The sequence below is a fragment of the Dromaius novaehollandiae genome, chromosome 9, assembly GCF_036370855.1.
Source record: "Dromaius novaehollandiae isolate bDroNov1 chromosome 9, bDroNov1.hap1, whole genome shotgun sequence".
Lineage (NCBI taxonomy): Eukaryota > Metazoa > Chordata > Aves > Casuariiformes > Dromaiidae > Dromaius > Dromaius novaehollandiae.
Genome location: NC_088106.1, coordinates 11,281,253 through 11,301,082, shown reverse-complemented (window position 1 = coordinate 11,301,082; position 19,830 = coordinate 11,281,253). Strand labels below are relative to the sequence as shown.

Genomic DNA, 19,830 nt, shown 5'->3' with positions numbered 1-19,830 from the left:
ATGAGCACTGTGGGCATTACAGAAAATGTAAAAGGGGATAACAAGAAATTTGAGATCTGGTATAACGGCAGAGAAGAAGTCTATATCATTCAGGTAATGACCATCCTTTCTTTCCAAGAACCGTACTTCTTTTCAAATGAATTCTTTTTAGGGAAGTTTCCAGCTTCCTGACCTTCACTATCCTGTACACTGTCAAGAAACAGTAGCCTCTGGGAGCTTTATTGTTGTCTTGGCACTAAAACTACTAATTTATTATTGTGGAAATGGTTGTGACTTTGGGCAGAAAAGGTAGTGGAAAATTACTTGGAAGGCTGGACAGAAAAACAAGGACAGGGCCTTAGATTCATGATAACCTTTCCATCTTGAAAAGCGCCCTCTGCTTTCTTTTGATCTCAGAGCTGGCCACAGGTTTTCATTCCTGGGTGAGACTGAAAGCAAACGTAGCTTAGGGCAGCCAAGGGATTGGCAGCATGCTTTAACTAGATCTGTTTTACCTTTTTCTCTTGTGTTCTCAGGCATCTTCTGTTGAGCTGAAAAACACATGGATTTCTGAGATTCGCAAAGTCCTGACGGGACAACTGGAAGCATGTAGAGGTAGGACACACACAGAGTGTGATCTGATGATGTTGCCTTCTGTCTGTACTTGTGTGTGACAACATGGAGCTGGGATGAGTTACAGGGTAGTCCAGTGCTACCAGTGAAAGTAGCAAAAACAGATCTTCTGCGCAAGGATGAGCATACATTCCTGGGTGGTTGCAACACTGCTGGGATTTATACCCTAGTTCTGACCAAAGAAGATCTCAGGACTTTAAAAATGACATAGGGAGTGAAGTAATTATACCATTAACAGCTAATCCAAGACACAGGATTTTCCTCTGCTCTCCCTCTCAAGCTGCAACCCTTGGAACACATCCATTTTCATCATCATGAGAGTAAGTAGGGTCCCAGTCTTCACCCAGCATCTTCTCACAAGATCTGGCACAAAAGATGACAGTCCTCTTCCACACACATGACCAAACACAGGAGTTCAGTCTTACTGGCTTTTTTTTTTTTGCTTAGTGGGTTTGAGGGGGTTTGTTTTAAATTTGGTCACCCTCCTTCTATTTTAAATTTGACCGTGAGTCTGCTACTCAACATCTCTTTCTTAGGTAGCTCCCTGTAACATATGATTCATGGTGTTTCCCTCCCTCACAGAGGTGTAGCCATGAAGATGATTTGTGACATGCTCAATACATGGATGGTTGAGGCCCCATAAGTATCTAAAGTAATGAGACCCCTTTTTTACCTAAGATAAGGAGACCAAGACAGAGTCAAAATCCAGTTAGGTTATTCTACATACTGAGAGAAGATAGTGATAGAAGCTATCTGAAAAACAATTCCTTTTATGAACAAGAATGTACAGAGTCCAAAAAGGCGTATTTTAGGTTCTCTTAGGACAAAAAACATAGCTGGGCCCATTGCAGACTTTTCTGGGGCCCTGGCATTGCTTCTCCCCTTGATCTGTGTCTTTTTCATTCTCTGCTTCTCTCATACACACACTTCTCTTCAAAGCAATGCCAGCACAGCCTCTCTGTCCAAGTTCTTAAGATTCCTGACCAGACGTTGTCCTAGGTGGGAATACGTTCCTATGTTTTAACTTCAGAGGTCATCTTTATCTTAATTGTCTGCTTTATAAAGACACTTAATGAGTTTTTACAGCCCCCTTAAATGGAGGGAAACAACTATACATATTAGCCTCAGCAATTTAATCCAGCCCATAACAATACATGTGTACAAAAAGAAATGCTTGTTACTTAGGTCTTCTGCTTCTGCTTCTGTTTTTATCCTTTGTCTTTTCATTTTGAGTTTCATTGCAGTCAGTTCCACAGGAACTGGCTCTCCTGAGGAAAGAATTCAGGTGCTTATTAGCCCAGTTGGAAGACTCAATCTAGAGACTCCATGACATGACTTACAGTGTCTATTTCTGAAGTGCAAAAGCTGGCTTTCTCAGGCTACCAGAAGAGAAAACTAGTTTATGGAGAAAATCCATGTGTTCATGTGTTTAACAGGAAACAGCACTAATGCGCCATGCATGTGTTTCTGGGCAAAGAAAATGAAGTTTGAATGTCACCCGTATGAGTGTTAGTGAGATCTGTGTATAATAGGAGATCTGTATCCTGGAGTTACCTTGGATTTTCCAAGGAAGACTATGCTGGAATCAAGACTGAAAGTTTTTGAAAAATGTATATTTTGACATATTGTTTTGTTTTAGGATCCTAGGGTAATTTGGCTTGAAAGAAACCTCAGGAGATTGTAGTCCAATCTTCCTGCTCAAAGCAGAGTCAGTTATGACATTGGACCAGGTTACTCAAGGCTTTATTCAGTCTGGTCTTGAGAACCTCCAAGGATGACTTTAATCCTACTCTGTGTGTAAAGTCAAGCTCTCTCACTGTGAATCCAGCAGCACAGCACTCAGAGAGGGCAGAAATTATACCTTCTATGTTAATGCAACCCTTCCCATTGCCTTTTTTCAAATGATCACATGAATAAAAGCCATTAGTGAAAGACTGAGAGCAGGAAACAGATGCTTTGTTCAGTGGCTGTAAACAGTTGTTTCTATTTCCAATGACTCACTGAAGAAGAGAGCTCAATTCCATGTTCAGTCCAACACTGGATATTTCTCCAGCTATGCATCATAATGACAGAAGATAGAGGGAAACATTTGTTCGTCTGGGCATTTTTTAATGACTATTGTTAGAAGTTGCAGAGAGGGTTGGTATGTTGGAAGGAACCAGCTGAGATGAATAAGTGAGCAAAGGGCAAAGGAGGTAGCCAAAGGTATGTGATAAATAGTTTAACATATAGATCATAAGTGTCCAAACACTTGGCATATACATTCCCTGTACAGTGAGCGTGGTATGTTGACAGGGCTGTGAGTAACACCTTGATCTGTACATCCCAAAAAGTGTAATTGTCTCTCTGTTGCAGGCAAGGGAGTTAAGGATGCAGTGTAAGGGATTTGTGCAAGGCTGTGAATCAGTTGCCAAAGACGGGAATATAGCTACTGCCCACCCCCCACCGAGAGTGCTCCTTTCTCCCAGCAATCCACCCACAAAGATTTTGCAGAGATTAATCTTTCAGTGCTGCCCCTTCCCTTTGTCTGATTTCCACTCACTGACAGGAGCTTCATCTTCTTCCAAAGTGAAATAGGATCTCAACAGTCTGAGAGTTTGAAAGCAGCTCCTTCCATTACCTCTTCACTTCTCAGTGTCTGACTTTTCTGGCCCTGGAAACCAGTTTGTCAGCATCTTTCTCATCACCTTTCTCCACTCAGCAGTTACTCTGTTGCTACCTTGAAGCTATACAAAAAGAGCCCAGAGAGTGAGCAAATGGCATCCAAATAACATTTTATTATTGCTGTTTGTCCAGAATGCTGACCAAAAGCATTCTTCAGAAGGATGGGGATGTATTCCACTAGACAGCTGCATGTGCAAAAGGACTGAGGCACATGCGTTGCTAAACTCAAAGAAAGCTGTGAGCCACAAAACTTTTATCATGTTCTGGGAAAACTGCCAGTATGGCCATTCTCTAGATCCAAGCTGTGCAGATTGCTAGGAGGAGGTACCAGAGGAAAGAGAAGGCAGCAGGGGAAAGACTCTTCTGCTCTGAAAAAAATTTGGATAGAAGAGCTCTTTTCGGTGAGCTGTGTTTCCAGCCTTTAAGATGACAGTATGCCTTTCTGTTCGAATGGCAGCATTTCATTTTGATTGTAGCAGCAAAATATGAAGTAGACATGTTACAGAATCATGTTCCAAAAATCTAAACTGGTCTCAGAGAAAAAGCCAGGAAGTGGAGATGTGGAACCACAGCAGAAGGGATGAGTGGGGATTAGGGTTCCTCCTAATCTGGAGGGGAAGTCTGGGGGACCTCTGGGGTCTGGGGGAAGGACAGAAGAGGAACTTTCTCTGTTGTCCAGGTGCAGCTCCTTGCAAGAGAGAAAGCCATGGTCATGAAAAGAGCTTAAAGGGAAAGATTTTTAACTGATTCTGTACAACTGGATCATGTTGCCTCCAGTACATCCCTAATCCTAAAACCTGGTCCTAATTGAGAAGAGCTTCTCATCCTGTTATGGGCATCCAAGAACAGTCTCTCTCTGATTTGTCTCAGCAGCTTTCTGGTCTAATTTGGCTGTGCACAGAGGATGTGATCAGACAAGGCGTGTAGGCAGTGCTGACACCCTGCTTTGAAGTTCTGGCTGTCAGTATGTTGCAGGTGACCTTTTAGTCCTAAATTTGAGTTAACAGCCATGAGACTCCCAAGGGAGTCTCTTTCACCGCTCTCAGTGGCCTTCTGCCTTTTCAGTGTCCACTCAGAAAACAGCAGACCCATTTCAGTGTGCATTGGAGAAGACCTGTTGGGCAGCGGATGGGTCCTAGTGCTTGGCCTGAAAACATGTATTTTATAGCAAAGACTGAAGAGATTGGGCAGAACAACACACAGGTAGTACTGTGAGGTAGCTAGGTAAAGCTTAGCTCTAGTCTAAACGAGAAAGGGGGGAGAAGTGGGGATCTCCATAGCCACACATCTGTATCATTTGAGGTGAGGTGAGGTGAGGTGAGCTATTAAGAGGGCCAATTTCTCCTTACCTTCCCTAAGAAGTCTGTGCCTGGGATATCTGTGCTACTGATGATATCCTTGCTATCCACTTCATGAGAATATCCCTTTTAAGAGAACGGGCTTCAAGGTCAGGAGAATCTCACTGATTTTCCAGTTTTCCAATGACAGGGAACACTCCTGGAGATTTTCATTGAAGCTGAACATGTGACAAAGGCAAAGTTTTAAGGGTATTTTGGGTCTGCTGTGGGATCTGGTTTTATTCCTCCAATAGTCTGTGTTAATTCAACAAGTCAGTGTTAATTCAACAGCTGAGTGTCTTTCTTCCTTTCTTTTCCCTTTTTCCTTTTTTTCTTTCTTTTTTTTCTTTCTTTCTCTCTGTCTTCTTTTCGGCAAACAAGGAAACAATTTATACAATTTGGAGCAATTTCTTTTTACTTTCCCTTTAACAGAAGCAAGCCAACTACACCAAAGAATCACCGAGAGTGTATACCACGCACCAATGAATTCCTCCAATGTCACCAGGTAACCACAGCTTTCATGGCGTATCAGGGCCATGTCTTTGACTTGTCTTTGTGCCTTTGCAGTACATAAATTCTTAGTGTTCTGTGTTTAGCTTCCTGCATATGAATTTACTCAACTCTCTTCACATACTTTAAAGGCATGTAAATGTAGATAAAAGTTTTGCTCATGGGGAAACTCAAGATCACAATGCAGAATTCACTTCAAAGATGATCATTTGGGCTTGCAAAAAAACCACATGCTCCATATTAACTAGAAGTTTAGACAAAATGTATTAGCACATTTCCAGGATGTTAAATAGAGATGCCAGCAAATCTTTGTAATGACCCAGTTGCTGGGCCAGTTTAATCTGCATTGGCATGACATAACACTGTAAAAGTTTCCTTGTTACTGTTTTAGCAGGATCAGCCAAATCAAGAGATCCCAGGTAATGCAGCCAGCCTTTGAGAGCTGTGCAACTCCATGTGAGAAATTTTAAATAGGTGCAGTGCTGTTAATCCTGCACCTTGGGAACAGAAGGAGAAAACGATTCCAATAAAAGATGAACTGCAATCATAAAAAGGTTTCAAATCAATCCAGATGTATATCCCTCTTACAATGCTCTTGAAGCAAGAGTTTCCAAAGCAGAAACTATAGATAAAAATGACAGCAGAATTAATTAACTCCAGGAAGAAAGACCACATGATTAGATATTTATCCTAGAGTGGATTAAGCCAAAGGAAAAATAAAGTGCCTGTTGTCTTTACTGTACAAACTACTCCAGAGAAGGAAAGGTTAGATGCTTCTGCTCCAGATGTTGGTTTATTATAGTAACTGGAAGAGTATGGTAAGCCTTTATAAAAGAACAAAGCAGTGGGCTTTCTTGAAGGGAACAAAGCACAATCTGTCCCACTGGCTATTCTAAGCTGAGGCCACCTTGATCCTCCCTAATGCGTTTCTCAGAGAGGAGCAAAGACAGGGGATTTGCAGCACGAGATGGCTCTACAGCGGCTGGATTTAAATGGTGGATCTAGAATTTGTCAGACAGTGGAGCGTCTCCTGCAGCCTGTTTTGGCATGCAAAGGTGCTATTAAGCCAATGATAGACAGTGTAAACCAAAGAGCAACGAGCATCATCAGTGCTCTGCCAGTGGTTGCAGGCTCATTAATTATGGAGATTTCATATAACCATTAGAGCACCCTCTCCTGAGTTGCCCATGTATGACAATGACTGTTGTTTAACAGGAATTGTCAACCCTGTACTGTGATATTAGGGGAGTCTGCTTGCAGGATATTCCCCCCACCCCCAAAGCCATATCTGTTTTTATCTGTTTACGTGCCGTCACAGCACTTCAAACTGCAATTCCATGAGATAAGGCAAGGCTGGGCTGACTCAGGGTCGGAGCTGACGTCCGCAAGGGCCTGTCTTGGAAAAGACTCCCTTGGAACTGCTGTCCTTAATAAAGATGGATATTGAATGTCACTAAGTCCTGTTCAATCTATTTAGATTCTCTCTCTGTAAATTCTTCCCCCAAGTTTCAGTGTTTAATGCTAGAATGAGATGCACGGTGGTATCTGTTGCTGCTGTATCTCTCTCAAGGGATGGCTGCTGCATTTTGGTGATAGTGAATTGATCCCTTTGTATTGTTTTCTAATGTAATAGACAATAGACTATTGTTCTAAGTGCTTAGCTCTCAGCTTTCTTGGAAATGACCAATTCAGTCATATATCCATGTAAGAATATCCTGTGCATACAGGCGTACACAAAACTTTTCAAACACTTGGAGTTTTACTGCAGATGCTGTTTCAGAGAAGTGGGTGTGGTTTTTTGGTGTCTTTCTCACAGCTGTAAGTCTTTGACTCTATCAGCTGCATGTTTCACAGTTATCTCAGCCTAGCTAGGAAGGAACAGAGAAAGAAGAATAAGGAAATGTGAGTGTGCTTTGGATTTGTTCCTGTATTTATTTTGTGCCCCCCATTTTGTACCTGACATCAAGCTGCAAAATCACATTTTGATTTAGTGCAGGAGGCAACAGCAACCTTGGTTAAGGTTCTGTGAGAAACAGGTCAGAAGTTCAGATACAAAGCAGTTTGTCCCAGGCTGCCTTGCAATTAGAAATGGTCTTCACAGATCTCTAGTATTCCAATATTTTGAAGATTTGAATGATGCCTTAGGCCTTCCCTTACACCAAGACAGACAGCACCAATGTTAAGTATAAAAGCTAATATGTTAATTGTAAAGAGCAAGGTAATTGCTGATACATGTTAATAATGAGCAGTTCGGAAAGAGTATTTCAGAGTATTTCAAGCATGGAGATGTACTGAAATGTGTGGAATAGTTAGTCTGCCAAGGATAACAGTCCAGTACTAAAACACCCAAAATAGATCGCCAGTCTGACCTCTAGGTGATCAATACCACCAGTACCTGCTCCTCCCCTGGAGTCACATATACTCATGCTGCAAATGATGGAAAGCTGGCATCCTCTTTCCTAACCCTGTTTCCCATCCCTTCCTTCCAAATCTGTAGGACTTGCAAGAACAGCTCTTGCAGACTTGACCAGTTCCTTCCTGCATTTTTCACTTCTCTTCAACTCAGATGAAGGACTTCACTTATGACATGTTGTGGCAAGAGGCAGGGGCTAGTGTGGCTTCTTCTACTGTACATGCCTGCACAGACGCAGACTTTCACCACATACACAAATTTCAAAACCTGTCCTCTGTTGCTGAAATTGAGGCTTCCACATCTGAGGGTGACAAAGACTGCTCAGCGCTAGTATCTGACTCAGTGCTCTTTAAGGTTTTAAGCAGAACCTAATATTTTTGTATTTCTTTCGTCCCAAGGTATAGCAGGAAGTCATCAAGTGTATATGAAAATAAATCTGAGACATCCAGCGTGGAAGCATCTAACAATAAAAACAGGAATTCCAGTCCAAGCGCCAGGCAGAAGAGAGGTAGGAATTCTGAGACAGAGCTTTTGCTTCCAAAGGGTAGTATTTTTATCTTTGCAGAATAATTTCTGGAATTTGATGAAGATACGTATATTGTTTAAACCCAATATTAAAAACGCAGTTCTGCAAAGCTGAGTGACTGAACTGTGAAACTTGAACACAAAAAAAGTGTTAGCAGTTTAGGAATTTTTATGTGTCAGTTTTGATGTACTACAGCTGTGTTTAGACAACTTTTGTTCTTTAAAGATAGGATTTGGGGGGTATAGTGTGATTATTTTAACCCTCCATATTCCAGCTAAGTTTTGTTTCTAGCTATATTTAATTCTAAGATTGCTTAAGCAGTGGACTAACAAATTTTCTTGTTTTATGTCAAAGGGATTTTCCCCCCCTCTGTGTATAGATTTCTCTCTAGTATATAGTAAAAAAAAATACACATGCGGTCACTGAAAGTCCCTCTGCTATTTGAAAGCGTAAATGCAATAGATATGTTCTGTGCAATGTAGGTTAAAGTGAACACTGCAAAGAAACTGGATCTCATCTGGCGGTAGCAGGAACAGAAAGTATTTGAACAGCAGTTTCTCTTTTGAGTATTATTTTGAAGTGTTAGAGCAAAGACCTTTCTAATAATGTAAAAGATCAGATTGCAAGGTTTTAAAAGGAAAGAAGAGATGAAGGTCCAATTCAATCTTAAAATAACAGCAGGTCTATTTATTAATAGTGCTGGTCAAAAAATGTGGAAATATTTTTTTCTTTGAAAACAAGGCTATTGGCCAAAAGATTTTGCATTGCAATAAGTTTTCATTCTGGAGAGAAAACTATGGATTCTTCATGAAAAAAATCCAATTTTAAGTAAAAACATCTTTTGGTAAAAATTTTTTTTTTAAAAAAAAAGTAACTTTTGTTTTTGACCACTGGAATATGAAAAAAAAGTTGAAAAGCACTCTTTCATTTTAAATTTGCAAGCCTTACTTTTAAAAAATTTCCAGGAAAATCATTGGCATTTTTTAACTTGTTCAACTTACACATGAGTGTACGAACTGGGGGTACTGGGCATTTTAGCAGCAAGCACCCTATATGCTGATTTTCATTCTTCAGTCTCCTGCTTACCCGTGACTACATCCTCAGGGCTCTCCCCATCATTCCTTTGCTGCTCACTGCTCAGCTGGGAACCACCTCGTCCCCCGTCCTTTTCTGCCGTGTGGCTGCTCCTGCAGAGCGGAGCAGTGGGTCAGTTGTCTTTGGGGGCTTCGTGGCAGGGCTGCGCATCCTGGGCTGCCAAACACCCTGTGCAGAGGGCCAGCTGGAGATGTCCCCGCTGTAGTTCTTTCCCTACAAGACACCAGAGTCATTAGCTGTGACTCTAGGCTGGGTGAATTGACTCGTATCTTAAAAATGCACAGTTATGTCCTGCTTGCAAAGGTGCAGAAGAATCGCGGTGTGGCTTCCTGGGGAGGGCAGGGCTGTGCTGATCTGCAGTACGCGGGCAGCATGGAGTTCGGTGCTCTGTTAAAACTGTCTCTTTTGTGCCACCTACTGACTCTAATACTACCAATGTGTATCTAGTTAAAGTAAATACAGATTATTTTCAGTTGTTTTCTTTCTGTAGTATAGAGTAGCAGGAGCAGCGCTATTGGCAAACTACTTCAGCTCCGTCATTCTCATGGATTTACAACAAGTGCCTGTGATTATGAGTTGTCTGCATATGAAGTAGTATTTTGCATGGGCCTGATCTGTAAATTCACTGGCTGAATCCGTATGGGAACTGAGTCTCCTGCAATATGATCACACAGAATTGCTGAGGTTGGAAGGCACTTCTGGAGATCACCTAGTCCAACCCCGCTGCTCAAAGCAGGGTTGCTCAGGGCCCTGTCCAGTCAGGTTTTCAGTATCTGCAAGGATGGAGACTCTACAACCTCTCTGGACAACATGTTCCAGTGTTTGACCACCTTCATAGTTTTTTTGTATTTTTAAATGGAATTTCCTGTATATCAATGTGTGCCCATTGCCTCTCATCCTGTCACTGGGTGCCACTGAGAAGAGTCTGGCTCTGACTTATTTACTCTCACCTGATAACTATTTATTCACACTGAAAAGATCCCCCCTGAGCCTTTTCTTCTCCGGGCTGAACAATCCCAGCTTGCTCAGCCTCTCCTCGTATGACAGATGCTCCAGTCCCTTAACCGTCTTAGCGGCCCTTGGCTGGACCCACTCCAGTATGTGGCTGTCTCTCTTGCACTGGGGAGCCTAGCACTGGACCCAGCACTCCAGATGTGTCTCACCAGTGCTGAGAGGAGGGGAAGGATCACCTCCCATGACCGGCTGGTGACACTCTTCCTAACGCAGCCCAGGATGCTGTTGGCTGCCTTTGCCATGAGGGTGCATCGCCGGCTCATGTTCCACTTGTTGTCCACCAGGACCCCCAGGTCCTTCTCTGCCAAGCTGCTTTCCAGTCGGCCAGCCTGCAGCCTGTACTGGTGCATGGGGTTATGCCTCCCCAGGTGCAGAACTTGGCATTTTGCCTTAGCTGAACTTCATGAGGTTTCTGTTGGCCCATTTCTCCAGCCGCTCAAGGTCCCTCTGAATGGCTGCACAACCCTCTGGTGTATCATCCACTCCTCTCAATTTTGTATCATCTGTGAGCTTGCTGAGAGTGCACTCTGTTCCATCATCCATGTAATTAATGAAGATGTTAAGCAGTATTAGCTCCACTATTAATCCCTGGAGAATACTACTACTGATTGACCTCCAGCTGGACTCATGCTGCTGATCACAAAGCCAGCAGTTCAGCCAGTTTTCAGTCCAGCTCACTGTCCACTTATCTAGTCCATCCTTTATCAGTTTGTCAGTGAGGATGTTATGGGAGACAGTGTTGAAAGCCTCGCTCAAGTCAAGACAAACAACATCCACTGCTCTCCTTTTGTCCACCGAGCTAGAAGGCTCATCCTAGAAGGCTATCAGGTTGGCCAGGCATGATTTCCTCTTTGTTAGTCTATTCTGACTACCCCCAATCACCTTCTTGTCCTTAAAATGTTTGGAAATGGTTTCCAGGACTATTTGATACATCTGCAGAATAAAGAGAAAGATTTGAAAGAACGCAGGTGGAGATAACGTGTCAAGGTCAGCCCCTAATGAATGCTTGGTGCTGGGAAGCTATGGGGACTTGTGCATATGCCTAATGCATCCCTCAGTAACGTGGTACAAGTGCATAGCTGAAGAATTGGCGTATAAACCCTTTCCCTGCACACAGGCATGTACTTTCCACGTGACTCTATGATAATCAAATACGATGGATTTTTCTGCTCTGTACAGATGGAAACTGAAAATATTTTATATTCCCGTTTCTGGTTTCTTCATAAGTTAATCCATTGTGATCCCAGCAGCAGGACGGAGCTAGTCACCAGGCCAACAGTATCTTTACAAACATTGCCTAGCAGTGGGAGCAGTCATGGCAGGGAATGGCCCTTGGGCCAGCGTGGGCAGTCCAAAAGCCGAATGCTTCCCAGTGCACCTGTGCATAGCCCCACAGCTGAAACTGTGGTGGGCATCGCTTGCTCACCAGATGCTTTTGCCTGGCCCCAGACTGGCATCAGGCCCCAGGATGGAAGGAGCTGAACTGCTCTGACATACTGCTTTTGAATTGTTCAGAGCTGTTCATCTCACGCCCACCTACGCACTCAGGCACCTTGGATCATCTCTCTCCTGGAATATCTTGGCTGCAAGTCAAGAAGTGATGGGATGCATTTTCCTTTGAAGCACAGCGTGTCTGTGTGTCACTTGTCAGTCAGTTTGAATTCATTGTCTCTCCATGTTTCCTTTGTATTTCTGGTCTTCATTTGTGTCTCTAATGATTAGTACTTGGCAGCACATGAAATAGAGAGGAGGAATAAGCTAGTGGTTAAAACCTATGGCATAGAATCAGGCAGGCCGACACATGGCTTCTCTCCTGGTCCTTCGTTGTGAACCTTTCCTGTGTTGCCTGTCCACTGCAAAGAAAGTGGCAGATGCATAATTTGGCAGGAGTGCATGGATCTGGGGGGGGGGTGGATTTTGGTCCCTCCCTGTCTTGCAATGTGAGTAACTGCATATCTTTGAAGCTCAGAGTCTTGGGACCTAGATCCATCTGTGACTTATCTCTGTGAATGCGACTGTCAGGCGGCATGGCTGGCTTTTGCACGTAGGAGACCGGCATGTAAGCTTTGCTGGCATGGCACTCCTTACATCGCAGCTAATCACGAGAGCGAGTGCATGACTATGTGCCAGCTTTGGAGGCTGTTAGAAAGACTTCAGCAGGTAAGGCTCAGAGCTGACCATTTTAGACTCTGCAGTGTTAGTACTGGAGAGCAGAGGTGTGATGGCTCCCAGCACTTGCTGTCTGTATGTCTCCTGCGCTGCAAGGCTGCTTCTCTTATTTCTCACTACAGCCTTGCTGTTCCAATCACAATGACATGTTTTCATAGTAAAAGGCACTAGATCCTTTTTAATGAGCTTGCTGCTAAACTGTATTTTCCTTTGATGAGAGCTACATCCCTTCACCTGTTTTTTTTTGTTTAGTTTTTCTTGTTTTGTTTTTTTTTTTCCCATTGAAACTCAGTGAGCCAAATTCAGCCCAGGGGCTCTGTTTGGCTCAGCTAGTTTAACTGCCCTGACCTCATGTCACCTTCTTAATTGATTAGCTCTTGCTCAGGCTTGAACTGAATCAAATTTTTTTTATTTATTTATTTTTAGTTGTCATCCAGTGTTAACCTTTCCTTTCCCATAAGCTGAAAGGCTGACCCTTCCTTCCTTATGTCTCTTCCCTCTCCCTCTCTCTCCTAGTTGATGCTTCCACCAGCCTTAACCTTGAGCGCACAGCGCTTGCTAGAAAGCGATTCACATTGCAAGGTCTTTCCAACCGCAGAGCTCCTCCCAAAGGTAAAATCACCACATGCAGCATTGGTCTCTGGCCATCTGTCTCCTGCACTCCCACAATGTTTGCTCCATCCCATAGTGCCATCCATCACTATTTCCTAAAGTGCTGCTGCATCCCACCAAAATGTGCCTGTCTGATACACACATATGGCTCCTGTTCTCAAAGACCCTGTTACCAAAAATTTCTCCCACAGCAGTGTTGGCAAGGCAACCTTTGAGTTGACTGGTTGTCTCTTTTACTGGGGTACAAAGTGCAAGGAATATTTGTCTCCAGCTTCTCTCAAAGGCCAAAGTGTGAAGACTTTTTAAACCACCACAACACCTAACTTCTTTCAGCAGTTTACTGGCCTGAAGAGAGGAGTATTGTCTCTGTGCTGTGCTACACTGGGTTTTGATGTGTTATATTGTTCATTGGTTGTACCTCTTTGGTTTATTAAGTGTTGCTTGGCCATGGGCTATTGATTACACTGGGGAACTGGGATTCAAAAGATTTGGTGTTTATTGCCATTTATTCCCTAATTAGGTTATGTGACTGTACACAGGTCACTTCAGCTCTGTTTTTCCATCTGTAAAATGGTATATTCTGAGTCTTCATGCCTATATGTTTAGAAAACACTTAATATCCATGGGTAGAAAGCACTGCATGTTCCTGTGATGGCTGTACTAGGAAGAGACTTTATAGGAAAGAAAGAAATGCAAATATAAATGAAATTGAACATTTATATTCACAATCAGAGAACAAAATTATTCATGTTATTATTTCTAGCTTTTGCTTTTCTTCTGTTCTGATAAATGATGTTTTTATGAGACGAAAGGTTAGTGTGCAATGATGGGGAGGTTAAGCATCAAGAAGAAACAAGGCCAAAGAATGAAGAGAAACGCAGATGCATTGAATGACAATGTTATTAAGTAGACGAGAACAAACCAAGAGCCAGAGCAGCCCTAAGATTCTGGTTGCAAGGCTAAAGCTGTACTTGGTAGAAAGATCCAAGATGGACAAGTTAATTCAAAGGTCTACATACAAAAAAGGGAGTGGTTTTCAGATTCTGTGATGTGGTGAAATCAATTACAATATACAGATTTCTTGCAGATTTCAGAAACGTGGGATAATGCTGTAGCTCGGAGGAATTTGGATCTGCAGTTTTGGTTTGGCCCTCCTCTCTGTTATCTGAATTTGTCTCGTCTTGTTAGATGTGTTTCCTCTAACTCAGTCACTCCATGTTCTAGATAGCAAAGCGTAGTTCAGAAGAGGTCATACCCTCTAAGCCATAGGCACTCTCAGCTCAAAGACTTGCAGGAACTGGTTGCGACTTGAGACTCCTTTAACAAATCTCTGTGATGCAATGGCCCCTGTTTGCTCATTCCACTTGTGCTGTTCAGTTACTGGTCTGGTCTGGCCTAGAGGAAACCCAGCTTGGAAACTGCGGTCTGCAAATAGGCTGGATGGTCTGCACAGCGTGGTCATTTCTGTAGGCTGTGAGGACACCTAACTGTATTAGCACTACGTGAATTGGCTTATTAAGGCAGACAAGAAGCTGTGAGAGGATCAGAGGGAAGTTACTGCAGTAGGCTCGTCCTGTTCTTGTCCCTTTTGTCTAAGGATCCATTACTGGCCATGGCAGGAGATGGCATACTGAGCTGAGTGCACTTGGTCTGACCTGGTGTGTCTGGTCATGTTCAGAGCACGTAAAAAGGAGGAAAACCAAGATTGCCTGATGGATCCCAGCTGGCAGTGGAGGCTGGCTGCTGAAGCCATTACTGAACTTTCTCACCAGGCCGGACATCACAGGGAAGAAAACACTGTCTAGAAGCACTGTGGTGTTTTGGCCAAAGAGAGGCTGATGCCTGGAGGAGAAACTTCACCATCCTGCACTCCATTAATTTGGAGGCCCCCAAGGCAGCAGCACCAGCCCTGGCACCAGATGTGGCAGCCTGTACCCATAGTTCTCTACATCTCCCCTCTTGGCTTCTGCTGCAATAGCTGTCCTGTTTTGAGGAGCCAAGTCCATATTCCTTGGAACTGACAGAGAGTCTCTAAGAGCTGCAGGGAACTGCCCAATGTGGTGTAGATGTAGCACAATGCCACAGTTAGAAAGTCAAATTTTCTTTGCATATTAATAAGGGCAGTTACAGCAGCATAAATGTGGAATGATAATTCCATTGTAATTGTCACTGAGGGCAGAGTTTAGGCTCTCAATTTTCTTCAGCTTTTTAGGAGCTGCGAATACAGACATACTCGAATATATGCGCTTTTATGAGTAAATTAATAAGGAAGTACATGAGGTAGTCACAGAATTTACAGTCTTTTTACAGAAGCAGTGGTAGCCAATCTACAGTTAAAATTGCACTGAGATTTTTAGGGACCTAATATGGTTTCCTGATTTTTTCGTGTAATAAAACATAACAGAAATTGCAGTCCAACCAGTCATGGTCATTTCTGCTCTACTGGAAACCTACAGTTAAAATGACATTTCCTAGGTAGAAATAAGGAATAAACAAAGTGAAGAGAAAATCTGTGCGTCTTAACACTGAAATAGGGAAACGTGAAGGTTAGGAGTAGGAAAGAGACTTTTAAGATCCCTGAGAAATCTAATATAATTTTTAAAAAAGTTTAAAATCACCTAAAATTTATTTTACTCCAGTGCTATATGGCCAAAAAAAAAGAAAAACAGAGAGAGTGAAAGAGAATGAGAAAAAGACAGAGATAGTGAGAGAAAGGAGACACGTGGAATGGAAAGGTCTCTCTGAATCACAGTCACCATCTGGGAACATCTGGGCTAAGATTCAGCAAAGCATATAAGCATGTGCTACAAAGAGCTTTGTGTGACATAAATCTTCATCTACTGCAGGAAGATTTTCAATGAAAACAGAATCATTTAATTTTAATGTAATTATATCTTTGATTTTTTTAAAAACAAAATCTGAAAATAATGGTTTTTGACAAATCTGAAAAACTTCAACAGAATATTTTAAGCTAATTCTAATACCATTTTCCAGTGAGTTGTGTCCTGGTAGAGTTAAGTGTTCCAATATCTTACTGAAACTGAGATATTAAGCATATGAATAGCTTTACTCATGGCTCAGTGAAAAAAATCACATGAGTAAAGCAGCACATATGCTTAGAGGGTTTGCAGCAGCAGAGACTAAAAATTAATCCTGAAATATTTGTAAGTGAGCAAGTTTTTCTCCCAAGTGGTCCTGCTGTAGTTGGCAGGTGCAAGAAGCATCCAGATGTCCCTGTATATGTGCAGGCAGAATCTCTTAGGAGCTGCTTAATGACCTCTACGTGTTTTGAAACATCTTGTGCTCTCTGAAGCTAGCAGCCAGTTTACACCTTTGATCGGTTTATGAAATATTTTCAGTAAAAAATGCTACTCACACCTCACAGTGAAATGTAAGGAAGTTACGCCTTCCTTCCTGAACTGACTTTGAGAAAAGGCATGATTCTAACTAGAATAAACCAAAAACGCTCTGTTGCCTTCACTTTCTCCAAGCTGATTTACACTGGTTAAGGTGGAGGCTCAGAGAATGTTTTAAGGCCTTCACGCAGTTAACTTCCAGAAATGACAAATGTGAACTCTCACCCATGAATGTTTGTTTTTCAGTGTATTTCAGGTCAGTCATCACAGAACAAGCAGTTCAGCGTCTTTAAAATAACCCAGACATCATCTGTAAACACACATCATTCTAATCATCATGCTCATCCCTGTTTGTTTTGTAGCTGTACTTAGATTAGCTGGTTGCTAAAATGTTAACCAGCACAAGTTTCCCTTCTGCAGTATTAAGACTGGTGCAATTGCAAGTGCTTTGAAAATGCATTTACTTGAATATTTTCTATGCTTTTCACTCTGTTGAGGATTTCTTTCCTGGCTGTTTTAAGGGAGCAACCTGGCTTTTTTTGCCCTTTTCCAACTGCTGCTTTGCTTAGGACATCTTTAACCCTCGGTGCTTATTAACCTCTAATCCTGCCCTGCATTGCATCTGTCTGTTCTCCCAGATCCAGAATCTAAGGAAAGAGAAGTTACCCGTCGCTTTTCCCTAGCCTCCTCCATCAGCACCACAGTTAATGCATCTGCTGTGACCAAAGGTACCGTCATGCTGCTTGCTTAGCTACCCTTTTCCCTTCCCGCTGACTGATGCATTTACTGCCAAATGCTGTTAACAGAGTGGGTTCATCATGCTCAATTTTTATAAATGCAGGAGGTGCTGGTAGGAGAGGAGTCAGGACCAAAGTGTCTAAAACCTGTGGGGAGACAGGCCAAGACATTTTGAATGTACACCAAGGTGTGCTCCAAGCATATATAATGACTCTACTCAGTTTCTCCATAATAGGCTTCAAAGAGTGGTGCTGGTTTTCATGGAAATTGGATTAATTCTTGGCTAATGTAGGGTTAGGTTCCCAGCTTCTCCCTGGGATTGGATTCACTGAAAATCAACAGAAATTATTTCTCCATTTCCTTGAAGCTGTTTAGAAATTTTGCTTTTAAGGACAGAATCTTCTCATTGCCTAGTGGATATCAGGTAAGAAATCCAGAAATCAAGCCAAAAATAGAATAGCAATAGGTGTGACTTTAAGCATATTTACCATAATCACAGTTATGATTAGCAATAATGATTGAAAGGAGGTTTTCAGAAGTGCTTAAGGCAGATAGGTGCCCAGAAGGCATTGACTTCTACACATTTTCTGTGGGAACTTGTAGAATTTTTATTCCTGAGCTGTAAATATTTTGGAAAAAGGCACTTTTACAAAAATTATTTTAAGTTATTACACTACTGCCTACATTTAATCTTGAGAGCAACCTATGCATTTTGGCAAGTTGGTAGTGTTGAAAATCAATGGGATGTTAGGCACCAATGCCTACATGTCAAAGTTGTTTTTGAAAATGGAAGGTCTTTTGGCATTTCCTGGAACAAAGTGGAGGAACTGATTTGCAAGTTTAAGATTTGCAGGGCAATTCGTAAACCAAAATAGAATGGGGAAAAAAAGGCTAAATTCATTTGTACAAAAAACTTTGCTACTCATTTGTCAGGAAGAAGGTTACACAGTACTTGATGCAGTATGTTCTAAATAGCTTTGAAGGACATGAATCTGATCTTTGTGCAATGAAATGACAAGTGTCTGAAAGGACCAATTTCTGGAGTGTCATGAAATGAGGGTGTTGTGGGATTTATAGGCAGAGGAAGGATCTGATATTACTTCTACCTACAAATTATTTTGCCACTCTTTAGACCATACAGCATTGCCACATGGAAATGATGAGGACAGTACAGGAAAAGAGTGTCTCATAGCTCTCTATCCTCTGCAACAGCTTCAGAAGTATATGGTTAGTTTTCTAAGCTATGGGAAGACTGGTAACACAGAGAGTTATTACCTAAGTCCAGAAATGGAAAGAAGCAGATATACAGAAATGGACTGGGCAGCCTGTATCCCTAAGTTGTTCTTTAGCGTGGTTTATTGAAGAGTGCATGTGTGAATTACAATGAAATTTAAATTTGTTAAAGTTTTATGTCCAGCAATCCTGTACCAGGATCCTGTCCACTGGAAGACTGTTGGACAAATTTCTTGGAAGGCTGAGAAAAATACTTGTATAATGATTGTAAAAGCTAGAAAACAAAATCAATGCTTTTCAATTATGTATTTTATGTACTGCAGCCTCTTTAAGATAATATTTTAGGTGACAAAATAACATGTCTAAAGTCTTGTCTCGCCCCTAGCCAAATGCAAGCCTAGCCAGAGTGTTTGGATTATCTCATTCAGAGATAATCTCTGTTTACTCTTTACTGCTGTGTCCTGATCCTCGTTGCTAACAGTTTAGCCCTGTCCCATCACCGTTTCTCTGCATGTGTAGTCAGGACACAGGAGAAGCAACAGTACAGGTAAAAAGCTGAGACTGCAAGTCCACATGCATTAGTGCCATCTCCTGGACAAGGAGGGAGGAAACATCTGCAAAACCTGACTGGAAGCAGATTCATTTTCTGTGACTTTATTGCAAAAATGGCTCTGTTTCTTATCCACATCACAGAAGTGTTTATTTCAGCACTTACAGCTTAGGTGTTGGTCATTTTTCTGAGTGAAGCTGCTTTATGTTTTTCTTATCCTACACTTTAAATATTGGGCAGGTTTGGTCATTCCAGGTCATGTTGTCAGGTAATGGGAAAGCACGTTTTGTCTTTAACAATATTTGCAGCCTTGTGACTCTGCAAACTTCACACAGGTCCCCTTGTTCCTGCAGTTAAAGTCAAGAGACATGAAATAAAGAGTGACCCAACTCCCCTGGGGTTTGAAGGTATGAGTACTTCCATCCTGCATGAAAGCCTGTTTGGCAATCTTTTGATACCATCCACTGAATTCACGTCTCATCACTGCTGGTAGATGACACTGGAGTCCATATAGGCATTAAGGGTTTGGTGTCAGATCATTCTTGTTACAAACACAGTTTGTCACCTTCTTGTCTGTCCCCTGCATTCATGCTATATTTACCAACTTTTGCCTCAGGATGGGCCTAAATTAAACCCCCAGATCTGTGCCTCTTTTGGGAGATGATGGTCTAGACTGTGAGCTGGATCTGGATTTTCTGGCTGACTTCCCCATGAAGGGGGAAGAGAGGTCCAGGCAGCAGGAGGTAGCCAAGGGGCTACTTTTCACCTTCACCCGCAGTCTGGCACTTGCATCCCCCTTCCCTTGTCAGGGGCTACAGGTAACGGGAGGAGCAGGAGCCAGGTGCATGAGGCGTACGAAGGAGGCTAGCCCATACATTAATATCCATTTCAGGTGCAGTGTTTCATTTCAGTCAAGCAGACTTTCCACCTATTTGTTGCAGCAGGATCATTGGTTACAGTTTAATAAACAACACCAAAGAGTTAAACTGCAAAGTGATTCC

At 42.3% G+C, this 19,830-nt stretch overlaps 1 protein-coding gene across 7 annotated transcripts in view; it reads left to right on the top strand.

Moving 5' to 3' along the window:
• MCF2L2 (MCF.2 cell line derived transforming sequence-like 2) overlaps nt 1-19,830 on the top strand; it is a 197,842-nt gene that overhangs the window by 166,659 nt on the left and 11,353 nt on the right. For 5 of the 7 annotated variants that reach the window (XM_026094784.2, XM_064516666.1, XM_064516663.1 and 2 more), the window contains 7 exons: nt 1-93; nt 516-594; nt 5,046-5,118; nt 7,935-8,044; nt 12,857-12,952; nt 16,947-17,036; nt 19,165-19,236. In XM_026094784.2, the coding sequence (XP_025950569.2) occupies nt 1-93; nt 516-594; nt 5,046-5,118; nt 7,935-8,044; nt 12,857-12,952; nt 16,947-17,036; nt 19,165-19,236 (613 nt within the window). The remainder of the gene's footprint in view (nt 94-515; nt 595-5,045; nt 5,119-7,934; nt 8,045-12,856; nt 12,953-16,946; nt 17,037-19,164; nt 19,237-19,830) is intronic. The other 2 variants (XM_064516664.1, XM_064516667.1) reach the window with 2 other exon arrangements.